Source organism: Hesperophylax consimilis, chromosome 13 (genome assembly GCF_061612785.1).
Source record: "Hesperophylax consimilis isolate HC1 chromosome 13, BYU_Hcon_1.0, whole genome shotgun sequence".
Classification (NCBI taxonomy): Eukaryota; Metazoa; Arthropoda; class Insecta; order Trichoptera; family Limnephilidae; genus Hesperophylax; species Hesperophylax consimilis.
Window position 1 is genome coordinate 33,192,086 of NC_142848.1, and position 24,671 is coordinate 33,216,756.

At 36.7% G+C, this 24,671-nt stretch overlaps 1 protein-coding gene across 2 annotated transcripts in view; it reads left to right on the forward strand.

The window, feature by feature from the left end:
• The window catches only part of Src42A (Tyrosine-protein kinase Src42A), a 201,029-nt gene that overhangs the window by 91,874 nt on the left and 84,484 nt on the right, over positions 1 to 24,671 (forward strand). Inside the window, exon 1 of one of the 2 annotated variants that reach the window (XM_089639035.1) lies at positions 18,243 to 19,611. The exons of the other annotated variant lie outside the window; for it this stretch is intronic. Coding sequence (XP_089495161.1) covers positions 18,485 to 19,611 — 1,127 coding nt within the window. The 5' untranslated portion in view covers positions 18,243 to 18,484. Of the gene's footprint in view, positions 1 to 18,242; positions 19,612 to 24,671 lie in introns of those variants that run through there. 2 annotated transcript variants of the gene reach the window in all.

The window sequence follows — 24,671 nt, forward strand, 5'->3', positions numbered from 1 at the left end:
AGTTTAGATGCAAATCTAAACTATCTAAAAGATCAACTTTTGTCATGTGAAAATTATAATGAAGACCAAATTATTAAATTGAAACGTGGTTTTGCCTTTTTCAAATCAGAACTGAAACAAAGGTGGGTCAAAGCTCATTATAAAGAAGTTAATTTTCTAAAATACAACCAATCTTGGTTAGAAGGTTCTTTTGAAATACCTGTAGTTGAGACACAAAAACGGCCAGGTCGGCCATCCAAGTCGTTCGAAGACTTAAGTGAGAGGAGCAAAAGGCGAAAGACTGAAGAACTTCGTTCTAATTTTGAAAACGATATCATAATCCATGCTGCGAAAGTGGAACTGGGAAAATCTGGTAAAAAAGATGCATCAAATGTTTTAAAAGATATCACCAGTACTCCGACACGAGCAACTAAATATAAAAAGGCATTTTACTGTACAAAATCAAGTAAAAAGCAAGCCTCCTCCTTAACATCAATGCAAGCTTTGCAAATGTTAGTAGATGCCGATTTGACACTTGGACAGTACGAACTTGTAAGAAAGACCAATAAAAAGTTTTTTCCGTGCTATAGCCGCTTACTAAAATCCAAGCAGACAATTTACCCACCTCAAGAATCGATTACGGTGGCAAGTACTAGTGCCGAAGCTCAATTGCAGCCTCTAATGGATGTTACCGCTAGGCGTTTAACGGAGTACCTAGAAGAGCTATTGGAGACTTTAAAGGATCAAGAGCGTGAATGCCTAACTCTCATAAGTAAATGGGGTTGCGATGGGTCCCAGCAATCATAGTTTAAGCAAAAACTATAAAATGATACCGATTCAGATGCAAATATATTTCAAAGCTGCTTTGTACCTGTCCAATTGATTTGAGGAGATACTAAAGTTTTATGGAACAATCCAACGCCCTCTTCAGCGCAATTTTGTCGACCAATAAGATTCCGTTTTGTAAAGGAAACAACAAATTTTACTGAAGAGGAAATAAGACATATTAAAAGCGCCATTAACTCGTTAGTCCCAACAGAAGTCAATATAGCGGAGAAAAAAATTCTTAATAAAGCACACATTTGTACTGACCATGGTAGACGGAAAAGTCTGCAATACCGCCACTGGTACAAAGTCCACAAGTAGGTGCTATATATGTGGAGCAACCTCGAAAGATTTCAATAAATTGGACTACACAAGAGGAGTGAATTTTGCAGCCCTTGAATTCGGCATATCGGTGTTGCACGCCAGAATTGGAATTTTTGAATGTATCCTACATTTAGCCTATAAACTCCAAGTACAAAAATACAGGGAAAGGAAATCAAAGGAGGAGAAAGACCTAGAAAAGCAAACCAAGAAAGAGATACAAAGAAGGTTTCGCAATGAAACAGGGCTAATAATAGATATGCCTAAGTCCAATTTCGGCAATACCAATGATGGCAATACCAGCAGAAGGTTCTTTGAGGACCCTAAATTAGCTGCGAAAATAACTGGCATCAGCTATGAGCTAATTTACAGACTAAAAGTCATATTGGAAGCAATTTCAAGCGGATTCAAAATTGATCCCGTAAAGTATGAAAAATATGCCTAAGAAACTGCTCGCGTTTATGTGGACCTAAATGATTGGCACCCTATGACGCCAACAATGCACAAGCTTTTAGTCCATGGCGCAGTCATCATCGAAAAGGCATTATTACCAATCGGACAGCTTTCCGAGGAAGCAGCTGAGGCTCGCAACAAACATTTTAGATGTTACCGCCAAGATTATGCGAGGAAATTTTCAAGGAAAAGCTGTAATCAGGATATTTTTAATCGCCTTCTACTTACTTCTGATCCTATGCTAAGTAGCATGCGGACTGTAAAAAAAAGGAAATCTGGAACATTTTAACCTGAAACTTTGGCCATGTTTGCACCTGCAGACCCCAAAATATCAGAAAGTTCATCGGAGAGTGATGAAGAATGCCAATAAACTAGCATTTTTATTGTTATTTCCCTTTGTACAGACCGAAAATTGTACTTTTTTGATTTTTTGTAAATATATAATGTATATAATTTTGAATATATATATAATTATGGTGAAAAATTGTTTTTTAATTTATTTACATTGTTTCGATACCAATTCAGTATAAACATAGTTTTGGCCGCGTAGATCGTGCAAATACGATTCTGTGCGCTGGTCACACTGGTCACCTTACCATTTCAATAAGATGACATTATTTGAATTACAAATTCAGAATTAAGTCATCCCGGAAAAGAACTCGCATCATCTTTTATAACTTAGGTAATGACGATTATATAATTATTTTTGCGGTACAATTGAACTGTGTGAATTATTTTACCATTATGTGCGTTTTAAGAAATAAAGCATTTTATTTTTTTGCTTGTTTTTATAACTTGCAATACCATAGTAGTTCAGTAGTACCATGCAATTCAAAAGAAACATACGTTCACAAAATTGAAATATGATTAAAGACATTCGACATTAGAGTATCTTCTGTCTTTTTCGATTTTATACAAGACGTGTTAGAAGGAAGAATTTTATCAACGGCTTTTATGCCGTCCGTCGATGATGTGCATACGATCTCTGCCTGGGACTAGTATAGTTGCTATAATGTCTGTAAGTTTCGTTACTGAGTGTCTATCGATAATCGTAGTTTTTCCTTGATTGGACGATAGTTTATGTGCAGCGCACTCCGTATAAGACCTTCCCTTGCCCTCTAACTAGGGCGCACAAACCTTCGCTGTTCATTAATCATCCCGAATATTCTATCTACTATTAGTACTATGACTATATCCTCGAAGCATCCTCGTCAGCGCGTTGGACGTCACGCGTGTCGACGATAGTTTATGTGCAGCGCACTCCGTATAAGACCTTCCCTTGCCCTCTAACTAGGGCGCACAAACCTTCGCTGTTCATTAATCATCCCGAATATTCTATCTACTATTAGTACTATGACTATATCCTCGAAGCATCCTCGTCAGCGCGTTGGACGTCACGCGTGGGGTGATAAAAACGACACGTGGAATGATAAACTAACACGTGAGATGTTGAGTTATGTAATTTCATAATATTATAACTTATTGATTGTTCTATTCCGCCCTTGGTTTTTTTTACGATCGACGACGCTTTGTTATTTAACCCAGTTTATCGCTAAATGTTTTTTTGAATTCTTCTTTAATTTAGTTTTCTTTGACCAACTATATGAAATCATAGAGCATTAATGCAATTACATTATAATTTTACTATATATTATGAAAACTGTAGTATAAAAAATACTTTTTCGATGCCTAAATTAAAAATATACAGTGAAATCTTTCCAGTAGTTTTTGAGTCTATAGAGGACAAACAAAGAAACATTCAATTTTACAAATTGTCTTATTCCATTAACTTTATTTAATAGGATTTTATAGTAATAACTACGAATCAGCAAGTGTTCTAATGTACATAATTTACTAAAATTAACTAGACGAGACAATATCCTAAAATGAAGTCAGAATCTTAACGACTTAAGTGAAGCAGCCGTGCACAAAAGATATGCGACGAGTGGCCCTGGTGTCGTGGAGATACCTGTGGTTGAATTTGCCCTATCAAATCTCTAAAATAAAATGTGAATCTTAACGACAATAGTGATGAAGTCGTGTAAAAACAATATTCGTCGCGCGGCCCGGCGTAACGGACGGACTTACGGTCGACTTATCCCTAGCAGGCCTAGAAAATCGATCTTTCCGTGAGGTTTATTTTAGTTATTTCTGATGAACGTATTACTAAAATCACAAATGTTTCAAGAGTCATCCCTCGGTAAGTTACTAATTCATCGTCTAGAAAAATAACATCTTGTGCTCACCGCTAATTTTATAGTTGTAAAAGGTTTTATAACATTTTCAAACCCTTTTGCATAAAATATTTTAATGGTAAGGTCCTATTTTTATTGATCTTAAATATAAATTACTTACCCCGTTTGGGAAGCCTCTAGAGACATTTGAGAATTTAGTAATACTTTCATCAGAAATAATTAAAATGTGAGCGCCTAGCAAACCCCCTTATTATAGTCTTATGTCGCCTTAATTGTACTTATCAGTGTGTATCTGCCAACTTGTACAGAGTCTACCAATCATATGGTTCGTACAAATTGTAACAATAATTAAACTATCTTTAATTTACAATTTATTATATAATTTAAAAGTGTATGAACTTTGAATATTTTTATTTTCTAGAAGCGTATTTGCCAGTCATTGGCAAATTCATATTTTCCAGGGACGTCATCTCTCAACCACACTTTGTTATTAATAGATTGTTTGTCTTTTGCCCACCGAACTTGGAGCGGAAATGCAATTATTTTTTATTGTTTCTCCACGAACTGAATGCAGTGCTTACAATATTTATATTCTAATGGCAGTGTTAATGTGCTTATTTACGGCGTACAATTATTTGTCACTAGAAGTAATTATTTGATAGAATTAAATGCATTCTATTGTTGACTTTTGGATACCTTTAGTACCAGTACGCATTGCATTTGTGTATTTTTTTATTACTCGTAAGTTATCGAAGGAATGTAAAGTCTTTCTTTAAATTTCATTCAGAAAATACTTACAAGGTTCTAGGCCTAGTTTGGCAAGTATTCACTGCACAGCTGAGCAGCCCAAATACAAACAGTCGCATATATATTTAGCTATTTCTATATTTTAGCCAGTTCAGCTTATCCTGCAAATTACTGAAATACTTATAATTTATATAATAGCCGAGGCATAAATATACCATAAACAATAGTTGCATGTCACAGTATACAAGCATAATCAAGTACTAGAAACAATTATTTAAACAAAATAACAATTAACTGTGGTATATGATCGTAAAATGATCAGAAAGATGATAAGATGAGAAAGTGTAAAATTAATACAAGCTCTAGAATGATATAGAATTAGGATATACAAGTTTAAGATCACCGGGGCATATCTACAAAAAACATGGTTTTGAATTAAACGCAAACAAAGATTGGAATGCTCATGTGCCCACTTTTATGCTCAACTGATATGCCCAAATGTATTTATTAAACTGATGTATTTACGAGAGCTTCGTTTCACACTAATAAATATGATTATGGCATTACCGAAACCAAGCCTGACGTTTGTGTAGTTATGCACTGTGATCCGAAGCCCCCGAAGTGTAAGTAGACTTAGGTCAAATTACTATTAATTGAAAAGATAAGATATTATAACCTTCTTGTACCTACCTTCCATGCAGTTAATTAGATCCGCCACATCTGCGTATCTATTACCAACTCAACGTGATCTAGACACAATTGAGTGTTTGAAATGCTCAGACCTGGTATTAAACCCCCGTAGTAAGCGTTCAAACATGCTTTTTAAGGGAGATATGAAAAACGAATGTTAGAGGGAGCGAGCTAATATTTAAAAAAACGATAGTAATTAAAACTGTGAAAATATTTAATAAAACAAGACTCGTTTGAAATAGAGAAAAAAATATCTCGACAAATGCTTTGTTGAATTTAAAGATACACTGTAATTTTTTCATGCCTATAACATATTGAATAACAGAACATAGCGTGTTTTTAATAATTTTCGGATCTTACTTTACGATTTTTTTTCTATCGAGGGAATTTCGCGTTATAATTATAATTATTCGCGTAAACCTCCGATAAGTTTACATATTATATTGTCGCGTAGCCCCCGATACCGTATCCTAAGCCTAAGCAATATTAATCCTGTAATTTATTCAAATTCATTCCACGGTTAAATTGCATCTCCAAGGACATGTGTTTCCAATATTATATATTCTGCGTACAAAACTGTATCTAAAATTCTCTAATAAACAGTGATAATCTCAAGTGACCTGCCAGTTATGTATGGTCCAGTTACCTGCCTGTATACTGTACGTATCTAATATACAGATAATCATTAATCTACATTTTAATGTAGCATCGTTGCCCAAATGTATTGTACATTATAGTTTTGTATTATTTATCAAGCGACATGACACAGCTCGACATGTGGTGGTAGTAGGAGATTTTCAAAAATTGTCAGGTTATTTGTAAACCGGGAATCTTTGTATTTTTTTAAAATAGCCCTCGCGAGACGCCGCCAAGTTCATTTTCATTGAAAGAAATTAAAATAAACAAATCTTTATATTTTTGATAATAAAACAATTATTTTATTATTATTAAAATATACACAAACGATTATATTACAAATTAAAAATTCATCATTTAGAATAGATCCGTTGGCAATTTTAGTGAGACTAGAAGCAAATGTACCGCACAGAGTTTTGGCGGCCGGGCGGAAAGTGCCGACGAGTCACGAGGCTGGCCGAATGAAGCAAGAGCGTCGTCCAGTTTCCGTGCACGAGCGTCGTTCCGTCTTGCCACGCTTTTTATTTCACATCAAAAAGTAGTTATTAATAAGGAGCATTTGGAAAAAATATTTGTACAGCTATTTGAATAGCTATCATCCGAACATTATTATTATTTATTCCTACATACGTCTGCAAACATTATTATCGCGTTGAAGGGACATACCGATAATTAGATAGAAAATAGAAATTGATTCTCGAATCGTAATAATAATTTGGATTATGTTAATGATTGTGATTGGCGAGTCCGAAGCGGCCAGGTCGGCTGGCGACTAGCGCATGGTTATATAGTTACATCGGACGGAAATGTGCGCAGTCTCGGAAAATACCATAGACATATGAATATTAGTAGACCTGCCCTAAGTGATTAAAAGCGTATTATCCCCACTCCCCATACCGGTTCCATTTGAACCGGCTGTGCTGGCGTGTGGCCTCAAGTGAAATTTGAAAACGTGACGTCATCATTCTTGTGCGAACTATGGTCGAGGCATCATCGGTTCATTTTACGAAATAACACGGCAAAATGTTGACTTGTACTATGAAAACTTGTAAAAATAGATGTGAAAAAGAGAATAAACCCAATTGTCGTATTACATTCCATATATAAGCATTATTTTACTTTATTTTAAGCATATTCACATCGTATAATATAGATCAGTTTTAGAAACATATTATACTATCACATCGAGAAACGTCTAGACGCGAAACACAAAGCTGGTTGGTTGCTGGGAACTAAATTATGAACATTTATAAAAGTGTCTTAGCTAAATACTTAAACGAAATATTCGACTCTGAAAATACAACCGAATTTTTTTGCCGAATTTGGACTTCGCAAATTTGTTCATAACGTGGCGAGTAATTTGCGCTCCCATGTAAAAATGTCTATTCATTCAAAGGCAGATTTTACTTTTAAGAAGTAAATGGTGATATTATAATGCGAGATGCCTATTTACTGTCAGATTGATTTATTGACGAATCACAGTCAGCCTTACTCCCTTCGTTCTTCAACAGTTGATTTTACCCCTCGCCATTATCTTCTCGTCTATTAATTCCTATGTCTGTGGAAAATACCCATTTAGGACCTTATTCCATCGCGGTAATGGAGATAGCGCTACCAGGGCTAATTAACTAATCGCGCATATCACTTCATTAAATCCTTCTGCAATGTTGTCACTCCACTAGTTAGTCACTACTGATTTGTTTTGTTTTTTATTAAATCTAACAACCGCTGTGTTGGAAAATTGGCATGTATTAGTTTTCTTATTAATGATTTGTGGATTTATGTTTACTTTGTCTCTTACTACCACTACAGAATAGTGAAAATGTAGCTTGAGTCGTGATGGACAACTAAGCCAGCCGAGTAATTGAACTCACCACGCCTGGGTGGGAACCAGACACAATGCAACTCAGTCACTGACTGATTTCAACTCTCAGATAGGCAAATTAGAATACTTGCCGAGGTACGGAATTGAAAATACTATCAGTATCTCTTAGTTTTGTGAACAAAAAAACCGCCAATCAAAATAAGATTAGAATAGACAAGTGTTTATCAATATAATTCTTCTCCTCTGCAACTTCCCTTTAGGTCTCACGACATTCTCACTATGGCAGTGCCATAGTATCAGTGGGGTTGTGCAATATCACTTAATAAAGATATGTAATGATAGAGCATTCATGTAAGCCCGTCCTTGCGGGTTCAATCTTTTACCTAGTTCTCCATAATTGCTGAAGAAAACTTTTCCGCAAATTATGGTGATAGTGGAACGAATCAAACTATAGTTAGGTTAGTCATAGAAAAATTACAACATTTTAAACGCCTGACGTTACGATACTAGGCGCCCATAAACACGACAATTTTTCATTGGTACTCGTTCACAAGACAACTGTTGTGACGTCCGTCCAGAGGGCACGGCTGTTCGCAACACAACTGCTGTGACATCCGCGTACAACGGGTTAACCCTTTCACACCCGCATTATTGTTTCGACACATATAAAATATGTAATGCTTGATAATACCTCAAAAATTATTTGAAAATTTTTGGCATTTAATTTTTTTTTTTTGAAATTTTTCTATGTTAATTTGGATTAACATTGGGCGTCAGAGGGTATTTTTTAAATAGTAACATAAAATAAACATAACACAAAAGTAATACAAATAACTGTTTCATGTCAAAAATGCACATTTACAATGTAGTGATAATCTCTAAGGTATAAACAAATAACATTTTAACTAAAATTCATTCATAAATAAAGAAATAATCTAGGATAATAAATCTTTAAAAATTCGCCATACTAGTCGAAAACATGTCCCTCACTACCAGTGTTAATTTGAATGAACATTGAAATTCATTTACAATATTCTGGGAAATGACTGTGATCAGTGAATTGAACTGAAGTTATTATTATAGAACACATCTTAATGCGTTAAAATATTTGTAATTCGAGTATAAAATATTGATATCTCACCTTAAATTAAGTAAACAATGACGGCAGAAATTCTATGACACTCACAATCAGCAGATGTCAAAATATTTCTCGTTGTTGTGGCGGGAATAAGGATTTCAACCGAGCGGAAAAAATAGACGCCACAGAAAAGACTACAAACTATAAGAAAACGAAAACGTGGCTTTTCTAAATCGCTACAGTTACGGCAAAAAAATTCACAAAGTTTGTGTTAATTTGAATTAACACTGGGGCTGAAAGGGTTAAGAAAGACATTCTTTGCGTGTGTTTTTTTTCAGTCAGTTTAACTTATCCACGAATATTAAATACGCTCATCTTGACACAGTAATGCCCTAGTGAGATGTGCAGATTATGTTTTTTTTATGTTAAAAACTATTGAAAAAATAAATAAATAAAGGATCTCGAGTTTGCTCTGCACTTGACAATAAAACGACTCCTTGAGACGCATAATAAAATAATGTATATTGACAGGGGTCGGACATGTCGCGTTTTGGTTCAACCGATGATAATAAATAATATATTCTTGTCCCCCGATAATGCGAAGATATGCCCCGGTGAAATCAGTCTTCTGGAATGTCCGTCCAATTAGACCGAGATTTCACCGCGACATTTGCACCGATATGAAAGTCGAAAATTATAAATAAAGGGGGCAGCTTTGAGGAGACATTCATTTATTGCCAACGAGATTTTATGATTACCAATCATTGCGTTATTTCTGATTTTGATACCATCAAGCGCCAAAAGACAGGCGCCACTGCATTCGATGTTTATTAATACCAATTAAACTATATTATTAATACCCAATTACCCGATACTATGCCTCTATTTATGGTGCTTGGAAAACCCGCATCATCGTCTAAACTTAAACTTCAGGGTGCACAGTTTACACCCGCGCTGTGCAAGCGGGTTCCCTACAGAGCATCGGACCATCCCATTATCATGTGTTATATTTTGCGTTTACAAATGGGAGAAACATTGGTAATTCCAGAGTGGTGAATAGTGTCGGTATCGCCCTAGTGAACAATATCTGAAAAGCCGGGTTGCATCGCAACATTCCTCTTTTAGCTATCCCCTCTCCCCCACTACATTCAGCCTTAAAAAATACCTCATACGGAAAAAACTTACGGATATAAAATATTGCCAATTCATTAAGAATCAAGTTAAAAACGGGATTACAAGCTTTAAACGAATGTATTATCGCGATATCGGAATACGTTCATAAAAAATCTAATATTATCGCATTTCGTCATTGAATATTATCAGGAAAAACGCAGGTGCATGAACACATGTTCCGATTTATTACTTAATAGGAAACGGCCTGCAATCCCATTTTTAATCGGATTTTAATAAATCATTATCAGCAATACTCATTTTTCTCCACGAAATTGGGGACGCCAAAGATGCAAAAACTACCTGCTCCGATTTTATTTTGGATTTTAATACCGATTTCAATTCCTATTACGATACCAATGCCGATGACTTATCTACATATTTCCTTTGTGTACAAAATCTACTAACCTTGTGTAAAAAATTGTAACCACATGTACCCAATTGGTGTATAAAAGAGTAATAAATAAAAAAATGTCAACATGTACCCAATGTAAAATTCCTATGGGTGTATAAAAGAGTAATAAATAAAATTTTAACAACATGTACCAATGTAAAAGACCCATTGCTATATAAAAGAGCAACGAACAAAATTACAATATTTCGTTTGAGCGTAGTGAATACTGACAGGGTTTTTCTTTGTGACAAAGTTCTACCGATAGCCGAATGTAAAGTCTAGCAGAAAACCGACGTAGCCTTTTGGTAACTTCTAACCATTGTAACAAGATGCCTCAGTTTCAAAGTGTGACAACTCAAAAAACATAGTTTTGAGATAATTACGAAACAAGATTTTTAGTAGGTTTAATCACTTCGACTATACATATATTTTTTTGTAGATTTTAAATGAAATTCTAGAAATTAAAAAAATAATGTATTATAAAAAAGGTTTTTAAAAATATATTAATCAGTTTTCACACGATTTTCGTAGATGTTCAGTTTGGTTCTAAAGTTAAAGAGATATTCCTGAATTAGGGAATGGCGGTGAATTAGAATTGCTCTAGTATGGATCTGGTAAGTATTTAGTATAATTTTTCAACTAATATTTTAAAAACGTATAAACATATATGATATTGCATGAATCTTGTATTTCATCAAAACAATGTTCAGAAATCATAATATTACTGGTTTAATTGTTGTGCAATTTGTCATTACTTCCATTATTCAGATTCAATTCCTACCAATTTCTTCTGTTTATAGTTTATAGTTCATATTATATGCTTTGTATTGCGTTATTATGGTATGAAGTAGGTGCCTACCTATAATATAATATTTGAACAGAAAATTATTTCAATTCCTTTTCAAAATTAAAATTACAGTATCCCGTGGTTTTTCACGGGTCTGCGCTAGTAACATTCTATATAATGATAACCAATATCATTCTTTTTACATGTTGTAACTGGTAGATATCTAAATTCTAAGCGTTTATAAATGTAAATTTAGGATTTATTCAATAAAATTTCTTCGGTATTTTGATAAAATCCTTATAAATATATTTAACTGCTGTGTTAAAGATTGTAAAGTGATGTTTATGTCAGATTTATCCTCCATTTCTAGAGGTTGCATATTTAACGATCTAGATGTCGCCGTTGGGGTTTTCCAACGCATTGTGTTTTTTATTGTCAACCTTAAAATTACAAAGAATTGTTTGCGAAGGTCAAATTTTAACTCGATAGTTCGCCGAAAGCGTTTAGCAATCACCACCAGGCGCTGAAATACTTGTTTAATGTAAAAAATCGGTATTAATTTGTGACGGCTACCGTAACGCAAATTTTGGATATCAAATTCCCAAACACCGGAAAACACATGACGATATAAGGGTGCTCCTATCCCGGTTTAGTCTAGAAACATCTAGAAACCGCCGCCCCGGGAACCATTAATTGGTTACAATACCTCTGCCATAAGTCACCCCGAGTTGTTCGCTACTTTTGGTGATTTACCATGGTTGCCAGATAGGGAGAGGCTGGTTTGGGAGACCCTTTGACCTCCCCAACTGGTCTCTCGACCTATCGCCTTACACCGCAGCGGAAGGGATATATTCATACGTCCGTCACTCCTGGACACACTGATTCCTAGATTCCTACCCACCCCTCATACCCCTTTCCTTCCCAGAACTTCCTCTCCTTCCTTTCCTTAAAAAAGACCCTCCACTCAGATTCCCCAAAAATGACATAGGCCCTGAGGAAAATAATTTTCTTCTGTGTATTTTCTCCTGTGTGGAGTTAATGTGAAAAAGAAATCTCCTCACAGGTAGGAAGAGGATGGTTTGTTAAAACCCTTTGCATATTAAGATAAAGGATGTTTCAAAAAATGTCTTTGTGTGATTATAAAAACAGTAAATATTAGAAGATTACAGATTAAAAGTATAAAGCAAAGAAGACAAATTTAATTTTTTTTTAGTCAGCGCAAATGTTCAAATTGATGCCCATTTTTATCCAAACATTGCTGATACCGCTAAGCAATGGAATCGCAAACGTGGCGAATCATTTCATTGGAAATTTCCACAGACATAGGAATTAATAGACGAGAAGATAATGGCGAGGGGTAAAATCAACTGTTGAAGAACGAAGTGCGTAAGGCTGACTGTGATTCGTCAATAAATCAATCTGACAGTAAATAGGCATCTCGCATTATAATATCACCATTTACTTCTTAAAAGTATAATCTGCTTTTGAATGAATAGACATTTTTACATGGGAGCGCAAATTACTCGCCATGTTATGAACAAATTTGCGAAGTCCAAATTCGGCAAAAAAAATCGGTTCTATTTTCAGAGTCGAATATTTCGTTTAAGTATTTAGTTAAGACACTTTTATAAATGTTCATAATTTACTTCCCAGCAACCAACCAGCTTTGTGTTTCGCGTCCAGACGTTTCTCGATGTGATAGTATATGTTTCTAAAACTGATCTATATTATACGATGTGAATATGCTTAAAATAAAGTAAAATAATGCTTATATATGGAATGTAATACGACAATTGGGTTTATTCTCTTTTTCACATCTATTTTTACAAGTTTTCATAGTACAAGTCAACATTTTGCCGTGTTATTTCGTAAAATGAACCGATGATGCCTCGACCATAGTTCGCACAAGAATGATGACGTCACGTTTTCAAATTTCACTTGAGGCCATACGCGAGCACAGCCGGCTCCAATGGAACCGGTATGGGGAGTGGGGATAATACGCTTTTAATCACTTAGGGCAGGTCTACTAATATTCATATGTCTATGGAAATTTCGTTATATTAATTTCCGCGTTCAATTGATTTACCGTTACCGGTTTTGACAGATAAACCTTATCTTTGATAGGTCCCCACAAAAACACCTGTGGCTTGAGGTCTGCAGAGTGCGGGGGCCATTCGATGGCACCCCTTCGTCCAATCCATTTGTTCGGCAGAATTTCATGGAGATACGCTCTCACATCACGATGATAATGGGGAGGTGCACCATCTCACTGAAAACAATAGGGTTGTTCTAGGAACAAAAATAATTGGAATGAATGTGGTATGTATTTATTTTATTTATAGATAGATACAAAATTATGTCCAAATTACATATTAGGAAGCTTTGCCTGTCCAACTAGGAAAGTTTCCCGTTCCAGGACAGACAAATGGACAGGTGTAGTTTATATTATTCCTTATTAAAATGTGTATACTTTTTTTGGGATATCCGTATTTATTTTGGCTTAATTTTATAACCAAAAAATCACATGATTTGTATAGCTTTGTTTGACTTTTTTCTAAGCTTTATCGAAAGCACAACCTTGGTTTTGCTAAACAATCTGTCTGAAATACGCAATGTTTTCACAAAAAAATGACATTGAGATTTAGGCTTCGCTCTATCTAGGCAGCTAAATTAATAAATGCTAGTACGCCAAGCGTTTGTCTAAAAATGGGTCTCTTAAATACCAGGTAAATTCCTTTAGTTTCCAAAAAAAAAACAATATAGCATTTCCAAAGTTGATAAAGGCTCTGATTGAAATCTCCTGTGTGTAGTTAATACATAAATATTGTACCAAATAAAAAAAATACACATAATTTACTGACTAATGACTAATGGCCTTGTGACTGACGTCTGTCATGAAAGAAACAACATGAGAGGGACTATAAAAAAGTGTGAACGTTTGTCCTGTATCTCTTCTTTATCACCGTTACTTAGTTGTTTTATTTCGCCATCCTAATCCTTAGTATTGGAAGATTGATTGTTTTTACATTAGCTCCACGGGGCTCTGAGGAAAACAATTTTCCTCAGGGCTTATATCATCTTTGGGAGTGGTATGTTGCATGTCTTTTTAAGTAAAGGATGGAGAGAAAGTTCTGGGAAGGAAAAGATATGAGGGGTGTCCAGAGTCTGGGTCTGGGGAGTGTCTGGGAGTCAGTGTGTCCAGAAGTAACGTACTATCCATATCCATCTCTCCCACTGCAATGTAAGGGGATGGGTCGAGAGAGTCCTGATAAAGAGGTCAAAAGGTCTCTCTCAAGCAGCCTCTCTCGATCCGGCAGGCAAATCCGCCACCAAATCCTAGACTAACCTCACCCCATGAACCTGGGCATACGTGGTAAGTCATCAATCGTAGCGAACTTCTCGGGGTGACCTTTGACAAAGGTGTTGGTTATCCAATAAATGGCTCCCAATTAAGAAATAAAAAATCGCATTAAATATCTTTAATAATCTCTAATGGAAACGCTTTGTCGATATTGTTTTGTGAATATAGGAAATTTGATTCCCACGGATAGATATAACACACAGCAGAATGTCAATACTCAATACAGTCAACGGCCGACACCACCATTCACTGGGAGACATTCACATTTACCGGGAGGGAAGCTACCGGTTACCGGTTACCTGTTACCAGTTCCGTGTTGTGCGAGCCTCAACAAGACGAATGGTGCATTGTGCGGTAACACATTGAATATTCTCCGTCGACAGTTGACTGTTGACCGATAACTTGTCTCCTGACAGCCGGTGACACTGTCAACTGTCATGTTGCTGCGGATTGTTATGATGGGGCCCGTACGATGGCCTCGAAGATTCCTCTTCAAATAATCTACACTCTTGGTCTATGGGATACTTCTGTTTGCCGTTCCGAATGCCTTGAGACGACCTGGATATTGAAGATGAATTACTATGGGTTTCCGTTATGCAGTAGTCTCTCGGTTTATTATAGTTATTGACATCTTGATAATTGTGCAAAACGTTACAATAGACATATTGTGGTTCTTGACACTAGCGACCAAATTCTTATAAATGTATGTGCGTATGAAGATTTTTAATGTGAGTAGGTACCCCACAAGAGTTACTCCCGCATCCCCAATTGGAGCAATGTTGTGTGGTTGAAAGTAGTGGGGAGGGGTAGGACATGGGGAACAGGAAGGATGGGAAGTGCCTAGTTATTCAGATCTGGTAAAAAACACGGTTTAATAATGTAAAGTTTCGTTTCGATTCTGAGAGTATGTACCACTCTGGTACGTGCCGCAAATGTCAAACATGCGAATTTCGGTTGTGTGTCTGTCGGTGACTCTAATTCATTAAACTCAAATGTGTGAAGGATTCAGACAAGTGATAAAGTAGGTACCTACCTATAATATAATTTGAATATTTTAATTTTTTTTTCAAAATTATAATTATAATATCCTGTCATTTTTCACGGATCTGCGCTAGCACTGTATATTATTTTTAATTAATAAATTGTGAAGTGGCACGAATCAATCAATTGCGCAATTGATCAACTAACAAATTGCGCAGGCCGGGGTTTGAACCCGCGACCGGAGATTCCTAGCTGAGATTGCAGGCCCTTCGAATGAATTGATGAGGTTTCCTGATAAAATTTTAGTAAAATACGAATTTATTATCGCACAGGAACACGGGTTTCTTAAAAATTCTAACATTTTCGCATTTCGTCATTATATATTATCAAGGTAAATGCAGGTATACGAACACGTGTTCCGATATATTGAATGGTGGTCTTACACCAAGGCGATACTGAGAGTATCTTCGACTCTGCACGAACACGTGTTTCGATATATTACGAATTTTCTAAAAGTTTATCAGGAAACGAACCGCAATCCCGTTTTTAAGCGGACTACCAATAATTTGAAGAGATTCTTAATAAATTAGCAATAGTCATTTTTGTCCGTGTACACAGTTATTTCTACAAGCGTAATAAAGCTTGATTTATTACGTTATTTTAATTACAGTTAAATTGGAAAGGGCATTATTAATAATAATTATCCATTTCGGATCGCCCTGGTTCACGTGGATATTGTGACGATCAACTCGTCATCGTAAAACCTGCTTTCGGCTTTATGAGCGATTTCTTTTTTCTGTTCACACTTCATTTATTAATTTGGGATGTACCAAACTTGCTCGCACGCTGGGCCACATACAGCCTTACAGCCATACATATGCTGCCTTAAATAAATAACTCGCAACCAGCAGACCTGTATAATATATCCAGTATTAATTCGCCTACTGGCATACTAAAATAATAATTATAATTGGATAACTTGGTTAGCGCCGTTTTTGTGAAAAAATATTTCAAGGGCTCTGTAAAATTTATTACGAAATTGGAGTCTATCTAATTTTATTACAATTTACAAACAGTTACAGAAAATCATACTTATTATTCTCAAACAGATACAAAAAACTTACTTACCTGATAAGTCACTTCAGATACACACACTTTTATTAAAAAGTTTACGACTTTGCACGCAGAGGACATTATATAAAAATACTGGACATTGATTTTACATTTGCTATTTTACCAATGACATTGATTTTACATTAGCTTTTTTACCAACGGACATTGATTTTACATTTGCTTTTTACCAATCGACATTGATTTTACATTCGCTATTTTACAAATGACATTGATTTTACATTTGCTATTTTACCAATGGGCATTGATTTTACATTTGCTTGTTTACCAATGTGCATTGATTTTACATTTGCTTTTTTACCAATCGACATTGATTTTACATTTACTATTTTACCAATGGACATTAATTTTACATTTGCTATTTTACCAATGGACATTGATTTTACATTTGCTATTTACCAATGAACATTGATTTTGTATTTGCTATTTTTCCAATGGACATTGATTTCACGTTTGCTATTTTACCCCCCATTACTATTGATATTACATTATTAGTAGATTAGTGCAAAAGTAAATTTGACATTTCTTTTAAAAGACTGGAGAATTTAGGACTCTTTAGGACTTGAATTTAGATATATTTGCCATGAATTCAAATATTTTTATTTGAATTTCTCGGCCATTTCAGCTATTTTCATCATGAGACACGAACATTTGAAATTCCCTTTCCACTGAAGAAAATCGACAAGTTAATAATTTTTCTATAATACATCCATTTTAAAATGTCTTTTAAATCTTAAAACAATTTCGATTTGACTGAGGATTGTGCCTTGCTTCCCAGGGACTGGAGTCAACCGCGACATCAATCTCGTCAAATGCCGATCGGGTGGGACCGACATTGATTTCGTATATTAACTGCTGTAATGTCAAACGATTTCAGAGATATGCTTATATGTCCGCGTGTGTGTAGATAGAATGTTTTGTCATCGACAACGAGTCTATCTGCCGTCCAGCCCGAACGGATGTCGGGAAGTGCGTTAATTTCGGCTTCCGAGATTTATTCCCGAAAAAGTTTAAATTTAAATACATGACTTAAACTGTATAAAATATGACTTGTCATATTTTTCCATTATTCGATATGAATAAAATATATTTAAAAAATAACTATAAGCTGTAATTATCGAAGAAATAAATTTATTATTTGTATTTTATTTTGTATCTGGGCTTCATAGGATATATTGTTAGACACGTATCTGATAATTGCGTACTGTATGTAAATTGTAAAATATGAAGTACATTGAATAAACAAATGTATTTACAGTTTCCCCGGTGAAGACTTTTCGCAATAGGTGTAATGTTTGTCGGGTCGCACGTGACCGCAGATATCAATCAAATGGGAGCTTTCAGTAGGACGCCTATTTTTCACCTGCACGGAGATGCAGCGGATGCGCTGGACCACGCAAAGTTCATTATCGTCTCTCCCTCCCCCCTCCCCCCGACCCCCCGCCTGCCGCCTCCCCGCCACAAGCCCGGCCAGTCGCGCCGCCTTCCGCCTGCACCATTGACAGTGTATCGATCGCCGCCGTCGAGTCAACCGCTCACTCACGACACCGAACTAAGATCTTATCCATCTTACCAACCGACTCCCTGAAACTGTACTGGCTCTCGTAGTCAGCTCTCCGGATCCCGCGACAGTTATTGGATCCCTTTGTCTGCACTCTGGCCTGTGCCGTCTGCCCTAACTCGTGCCTGTTACTTGGAAATACGCGAACAAACTCTGTTAGTCGGCGATGCCCCTTGGCTCCGAGCGATGTGTCGCAGTCGCTACATCCGTATGGTCGAGATTATTTACAATTTAAACTGCAAACGAACGGTCCCATGAAGTAGGACCCATGTGACAATTAGATCGATTTGTTAACCGCTTTATTTATTTGAAAGGCTCTCTCGCGTCTTGTGGAATCTATAGAAGCCGCGATGGTTTCCGAGGGAACCAAGAGCGCGCTGCCCGTGGTGTGGTGCATGCGCGACAACCAGCTCGTGCCTCACCAGGTGTCCGCCGTGCGGCTGCAGGGAGCCGTGACAGGCGCCCACCTGGCCGCCGTGACGGACTTCCTGCGCATGGTGGCCACGCGCCGCCTTGTGCTGCCGCCCCCGCCCTGCTCGCCGGGTCAGCCCGAGCCCGCGCGCAAACTATCCCACCAGCTCGAGGTGCCCTGCGTCTTCCTCAACGACAATGCCAACCAAAAGGATCTCATTGTGAGCGAAGCCGCCACAGAACTGAAAGATATGGACTCCTCCGATATTCCTCTGACGATTGAGGACTCGGAGGAACCGCGTAAAAGTGATATTAGAATTAGGAAAATGAGTACGTTCGCTCTGTCACCGCCTCGACTGAGCATGGATTCCGCGTCCTCCGATAGTACGTACGCGAATATAGAGAATATGATACAAACATTAGAGTATAGAGTGGAAGAGGAGAAGTTCGCCGAAGAAGACGCCCCCGAGTCGCCCCCGCCGGATCCTTGCCCTCCGACTAGCGGCCTGCGGAGGCCCTACATGCCGAGAAAGAAGAGGTCGGTCTGCTCCATAGGATCCTTCGAGAACGATGACCCGGAGAACGATGTGATATTTAAGTCAAAACCAAAATCTAGTCAATGGTTGAGTCTGGAACGAATCGAATACAATCCCAAATATGTGAACACGGACAGACTGGGATCTTGCGGAGACAAAGCTGACTTCGTGTCCAAGTGGATCACGGACCATTCCAACCTAGACGAAGATATCTTGCCCGAACTGCGGAGGAAGAGCCTGCCGCTGAAGGCCAACGAGAAGTTCCTGGAGGCTGACGCGTCCCGGAGACACAGCGACGGGCTGTCGTGCTGCAAGGAGGACTCTGCCAGCGACACGCCCACGGCTCGCTCCAAGTGGCACAGCCTGGTTAAGCGGCACCTGCTTGCGCTCAAGTCCGACAAGCGGCTGAAGAAGCAGCGCAGCGCCTGGGCGCGACGTCTCTCCGGGGCATCCACCGCTTCCACCGCCTCCGACCCTTGCGCGCCTTGTGCATCCCTCGCAGACGCCTACGTCAAGCTTACCGCCCTTCCGTAAGTATCCTCTCTAAATCCTCTACTTCTATTTAGTATGGCCAGGCGTACTCTCGATGATTCAAGAACTCCCGGAGACCATTAGCATGCCGATATACGAACTACGTGTATTTATCATTTCGTTTCATAAATGTTAATGATCTCTTTACTTCCTGTCACCTTTACATCTTTCACATGCCGCACATACTAAAACAGCGGTGTCCACGACGATTATTATCACGCGCGGAATCGTGATATCCACGTTCAAAATGAAGATTACCCTCGTCCATCATATTATCGGTTTCTGCAGAAAGCTGATATTTCCGAATGACTCAATTTTCCAAACTGACAATAATAATTTATTGCTGCAGAAATGTGTTAATGTCTATTATTTTATCAGCGTGCCCACATACAAGTGCTGTGCATTAGTATAATAATTAGCTATAGTAATGATAGTTTGTTGGCTCGCCGAATGTGCTTACTTGGCCGCTGCGTTCAGTGCCGATCGTGCGAATTGCAAACTAACCGATTAATATTCAAATATTGTCAATCATGGCTGACTCACTTCTGGTGAACACTGAACGCATAAATACTTCCAGTTTGGCATTACGTTCCCACATCAGCCAGCACTCGGGCTTTTATGCATAATTAATCTCCTTCAAAGTGTTTGGCACCTTATGTGAACGGTATAAATTAAAATAATTTTCTTACCGAGCTTCAAATACTACAAAAAATAATTATGATTGACAATTATTGAAGAGTCACTTACCCAAATGCTGATATGATGTAAAATTATACTGTTTGTAAAATTGTACTGTAACTGGAACGAATGTTCTGTTGTACAATAAAAAAAAAAAAAAAAAAAAAAAAAAAAAATGATGCTAGGATAATTTTAGTAATGATCTTTTTTTTAATCATACTTCCCTAAAGAATACTTGCAAAAAAGTTAATAGGTCTTAAAACAAGGAAATTGGTCTACAAAACCACTGTACCATTTCACCCGAATTACTGCAATAAAACACAAGTTATAGGAATATAAATAATTCAGAACAGAGGCTTGAGGTCTATATTGTGTTGTAGAAGATATACTAACATAAAAAAATAAAAAAATGCAGCGTCAACTCAATATTCTAAGGACCGGTTGTTTCGGAGAATTTGAACAATTCATCAAATTTCAACGTTAATTTGTGAGTTCTGTGAAAGTCCTATTCAAATTCTGATATTATATCATTATAGGCTAGTTGCTTGCAGAACTGAAATAATAACAGAACTAGAAAATATCTTTCACAGAACTCGCAAATTAACGTTGAAATTTGAAGAATTGTTCAAATTCTCCGAAACAACCCGTCCTAAGTGTGTGGCAACGTTTAGTCTACAATAACCCTAGTATTTATTTTTAATTTAAAATATAAAATGTTACCAGATTATGTGTTAAAAGGTGTTAGTATCAACAGTTCATGGCTATCCTACTAGAAGCTGTAACTAATTTAGGTTTTTTAAGTCAAATTTATCGGCAACACAAAACAATATTTATTGTAAAGGTTTTAAAAGTTCAATGAACTCCTTTAAATTAATGAAGTTTAAAGTCAAGCACTTTTTCGTGGGTTATGTCTCAATGTTGTGAAGTATAATGTTTAGTACGAATAAAATAATTTAAAATAGAATATTCATTTACGATTTTTTGATGTATTCTCAAAATAGTATATAACAAAGTCACTATCCGCGTCTGTCTAAAACTGTCTCTGCTAAACTACGCAATGGATTTTGATAAGGTTTCACTATAATTTAGAGAAGTCCTTCAGGAAGGTTTATATATATTATGAATGAGACATGTTGTAGGTGTTATTTACAGGCAGCTTATGAAAGCACTAATGAAAGTATTATCTGGAAAGTAGACAAATAATTTCATATGTAAATATATCTGCAATCAGCAATTAATAGTAAGTTTTAATTCATTAAAAAAAAGAGACAAAATTACTTTTATTTATTGTTGATGTTGCAAAGGCACAGACACATTGATAAGATCCAGAAAAAAGAAGCAGGAAAGCAGTATTTGGTATAATAAATTATCACCCCTTTGTGTAGCTAATTTTATATCTGCTATTAGCGGCCCTCCACAAATTCTTATAAAATATGACTAGATTTAATCGAAGATTTGCTGTTCGCAAAGAAATCGAGAACGCAGCACTCCTACCCTAATGCGAATAAAGTGAATAACGTTCTTCCACAAATGTTCGTGCTTTAAATTAGTTTCCGATATAATTTATAATTTGGATAATTTTTTAAGTTAAGTACATATGACGTATTTTTTTTATATTAGCAGAATTGTTTTCATTTGCGATTTACTGCCTAGATCCTCGATTGAATCTAAAAATTCTTACTACTGTTACGTTCTTGGATACGTATCCGCAGGTCCCGTGTTAAAATTCCGGCATTCGAATGTAAAGTTTATGTAATCATTAAACACGACAATACTATCTCCTCTTCCTTGCCGGAGAACTTCCCCGGCAAGGAAGAGCTCCCGGGTTCAATTCCTGGATGCGACTGAATCTTTTTCTATATTTTCTGTTTCACATCTTTCGTTTGAGATCGGTTATTGTTGTCTTCAATTATTAAATATTACAATTTGAGGTTTTAATCATTGATTTCTTCCACTGTAAAAGAACATATTTAATAATTTTGTGTTATTTTACAATTTATTCATTTAAACTAATAACACTTGCGGCACGTTCCAAAGTGGTAGATACCATACTTACAATATCGCCCTGGTAAAGACAACCATTCAGAAATGAAACGTTTCTTGAAATGTCTTTAGCCGTGTTTGGAGACCACATCTAAATATCCAGGTAAGACTGTTGACAAAAATGTTTTTTGTAGGGTGGGTCGATTAGTTACTGGCAATCAGAGATCAAGCACACAAATGATACTGCTTGTGGGCGACCAACACCAGTGTTTCCCGCATAGCGACAGACCAAACAGACTGCAGACTGCTGGCGTAACAGACTGCCGATTATGCGGTTCCGATAATGCAAACCTCTTACACTGTGTTTAGACTGGAGACTGTTAAACATACATTGTGATATCACTTGTTATGATTTTTTTCCTCGTGAATTTTAAATGCTGTTTATGAATCGAAGGCTGACGGGATTAGAATCGCGGTAATTGTTGCTTTCGATTTCGGTTCGACTGCTAAACTGTTATGATTATGCATCGGTTGGGTGATAACGCTAAACATCCTATATCTTAATATATTCAATAATAATAATAATTTACTCTAAGCGCCACACTATAATGATACATGATTTTAATAGTTCTAGTTTAAATCAAACCGGTATCATTTTGTATCTGTCCAAATATTATATAAGAGAGCCATGAATGTGGATGATGCCAGGGGTGTGCGCTTAATACGTTTTATTCTCTGCCGACCACTGCAGGAATCTCGTAATAATAATAACAAAATACAGAAAAATAAAAAGTTAACGGTCTCAACTGATCATATTAAAAACCTATTCATCAACCTTTGTTTGTCTCTCGATTAACTTATCTGATCACTGTATCTTTTTAAATTTTTGATTCTTGTATTTTTATTTCATATATGTATGTATTTTGTATCACCGGTACAATATTGTATTTGTATGCCTTTCTTGAAGTAATTGAATTTTTATGCGGACATAACTATTAACTCATATTCAAATTACGTATGTACGGGCGCAAACAAATAATTTTTCGTAATATTGTAAAGCGTATCTTGCAAAAAGCTTATTTTAATAAAATAATTAAACTAACGCCATCTGTGAACACGTAGATTGTAAAGAACGTCGCGTTTTCTGATGCAATGGAAGCATAAATTACCTGAGAATGCATTTTGTGTTATTGAAAACATGCAGTTTCTTACTTTGCATTCGAGTTCAGCGGCGTGCAGTATTCGTATTTTTCATATTTCGTTTCATCCTTCGGACCAGGCTTCGCTTCTCGTGCGCCTGGGAACCTTTCCATGTTTAGTCTCGCCGCTTCGGGAGCATTCCTCCCTCTCTTCCCCACACCTGCCCCTGCTTCCACCTTCCCTTACCGCCTCGCACAACCACCCGCTGGCCGTCTCATTGTCTCCCGTAGAGGTTATTTCATTTTAACGGTACGAGTGTTGCCTCACGTACATATTAATTAGTATTTAAAAAAATAACTAGCCGTTGGAAATAAACGATTAAGACGAACGTCTCTGGCTGCCTTTTTCATACAAAACTTAATTTTGGATTTGAGGCTAAAATACCCAACCAAACTAAATGATTAAAAATTTATAGCGAATTTCATCAAAAATACAAATTCCAGTTGTGTATCTGTCCTACGTGAAACTTTTGTTTTTCCATTATTTCTGGCTTTCACCCTTCAAGGGTGTTCTTGGCCATCATTTAAAATTATTGAGAAATGAAAGGTGAATTTAAATATTAATTTTATTTAAATAGGCAAATTTCAAAATTATAATGAAAATTGGAGTCGAGTTCAGACTTAGAAGAGATGAGATGAGATGTTGAATGGAGGGGAGGCAATTTTAGATAAGGCTTGATAGAAGAGAGGATATTTGTTTAGAGAGGGACAACCAAAAAATATGTGATCTAGAGTTCCCACTTCTAGACCACAGAATGTACAATCTGGGGAGTCAACAACGTGAATTTTAAAAAGATGGGAAGGAACGGAACAATGTCCGATCCTCATTCGAATGAGTGAAGAAATTTCTTTTTTGGAAAAATGAGGAAATTGCTGAAACCACGGTTTTGATGGAATAGTCCTTTGTATTGAGGCATAGCAGGCTCCCTTGGATTGACTAGCAATGTGCCAATACTCCGACCAAACATTGCGGGATCTATCTTTGATGATGGAAAAAATGTCAGATAGGGGAATGTGGTTTACGAGGGTAACAACAGGGTTGGACGCTCCTTGTTTTGCCAAGGCATCCGCAATATCATTACCCATGACACCAACATGTCCAGGAATCAAATCAGAGTTACAGTTTTACCAGAGCTTTGAATGGAGGCTATCATCTCCCGAATAAGGCATACAAAGTGATCATCAGGATGAAGAAGAGG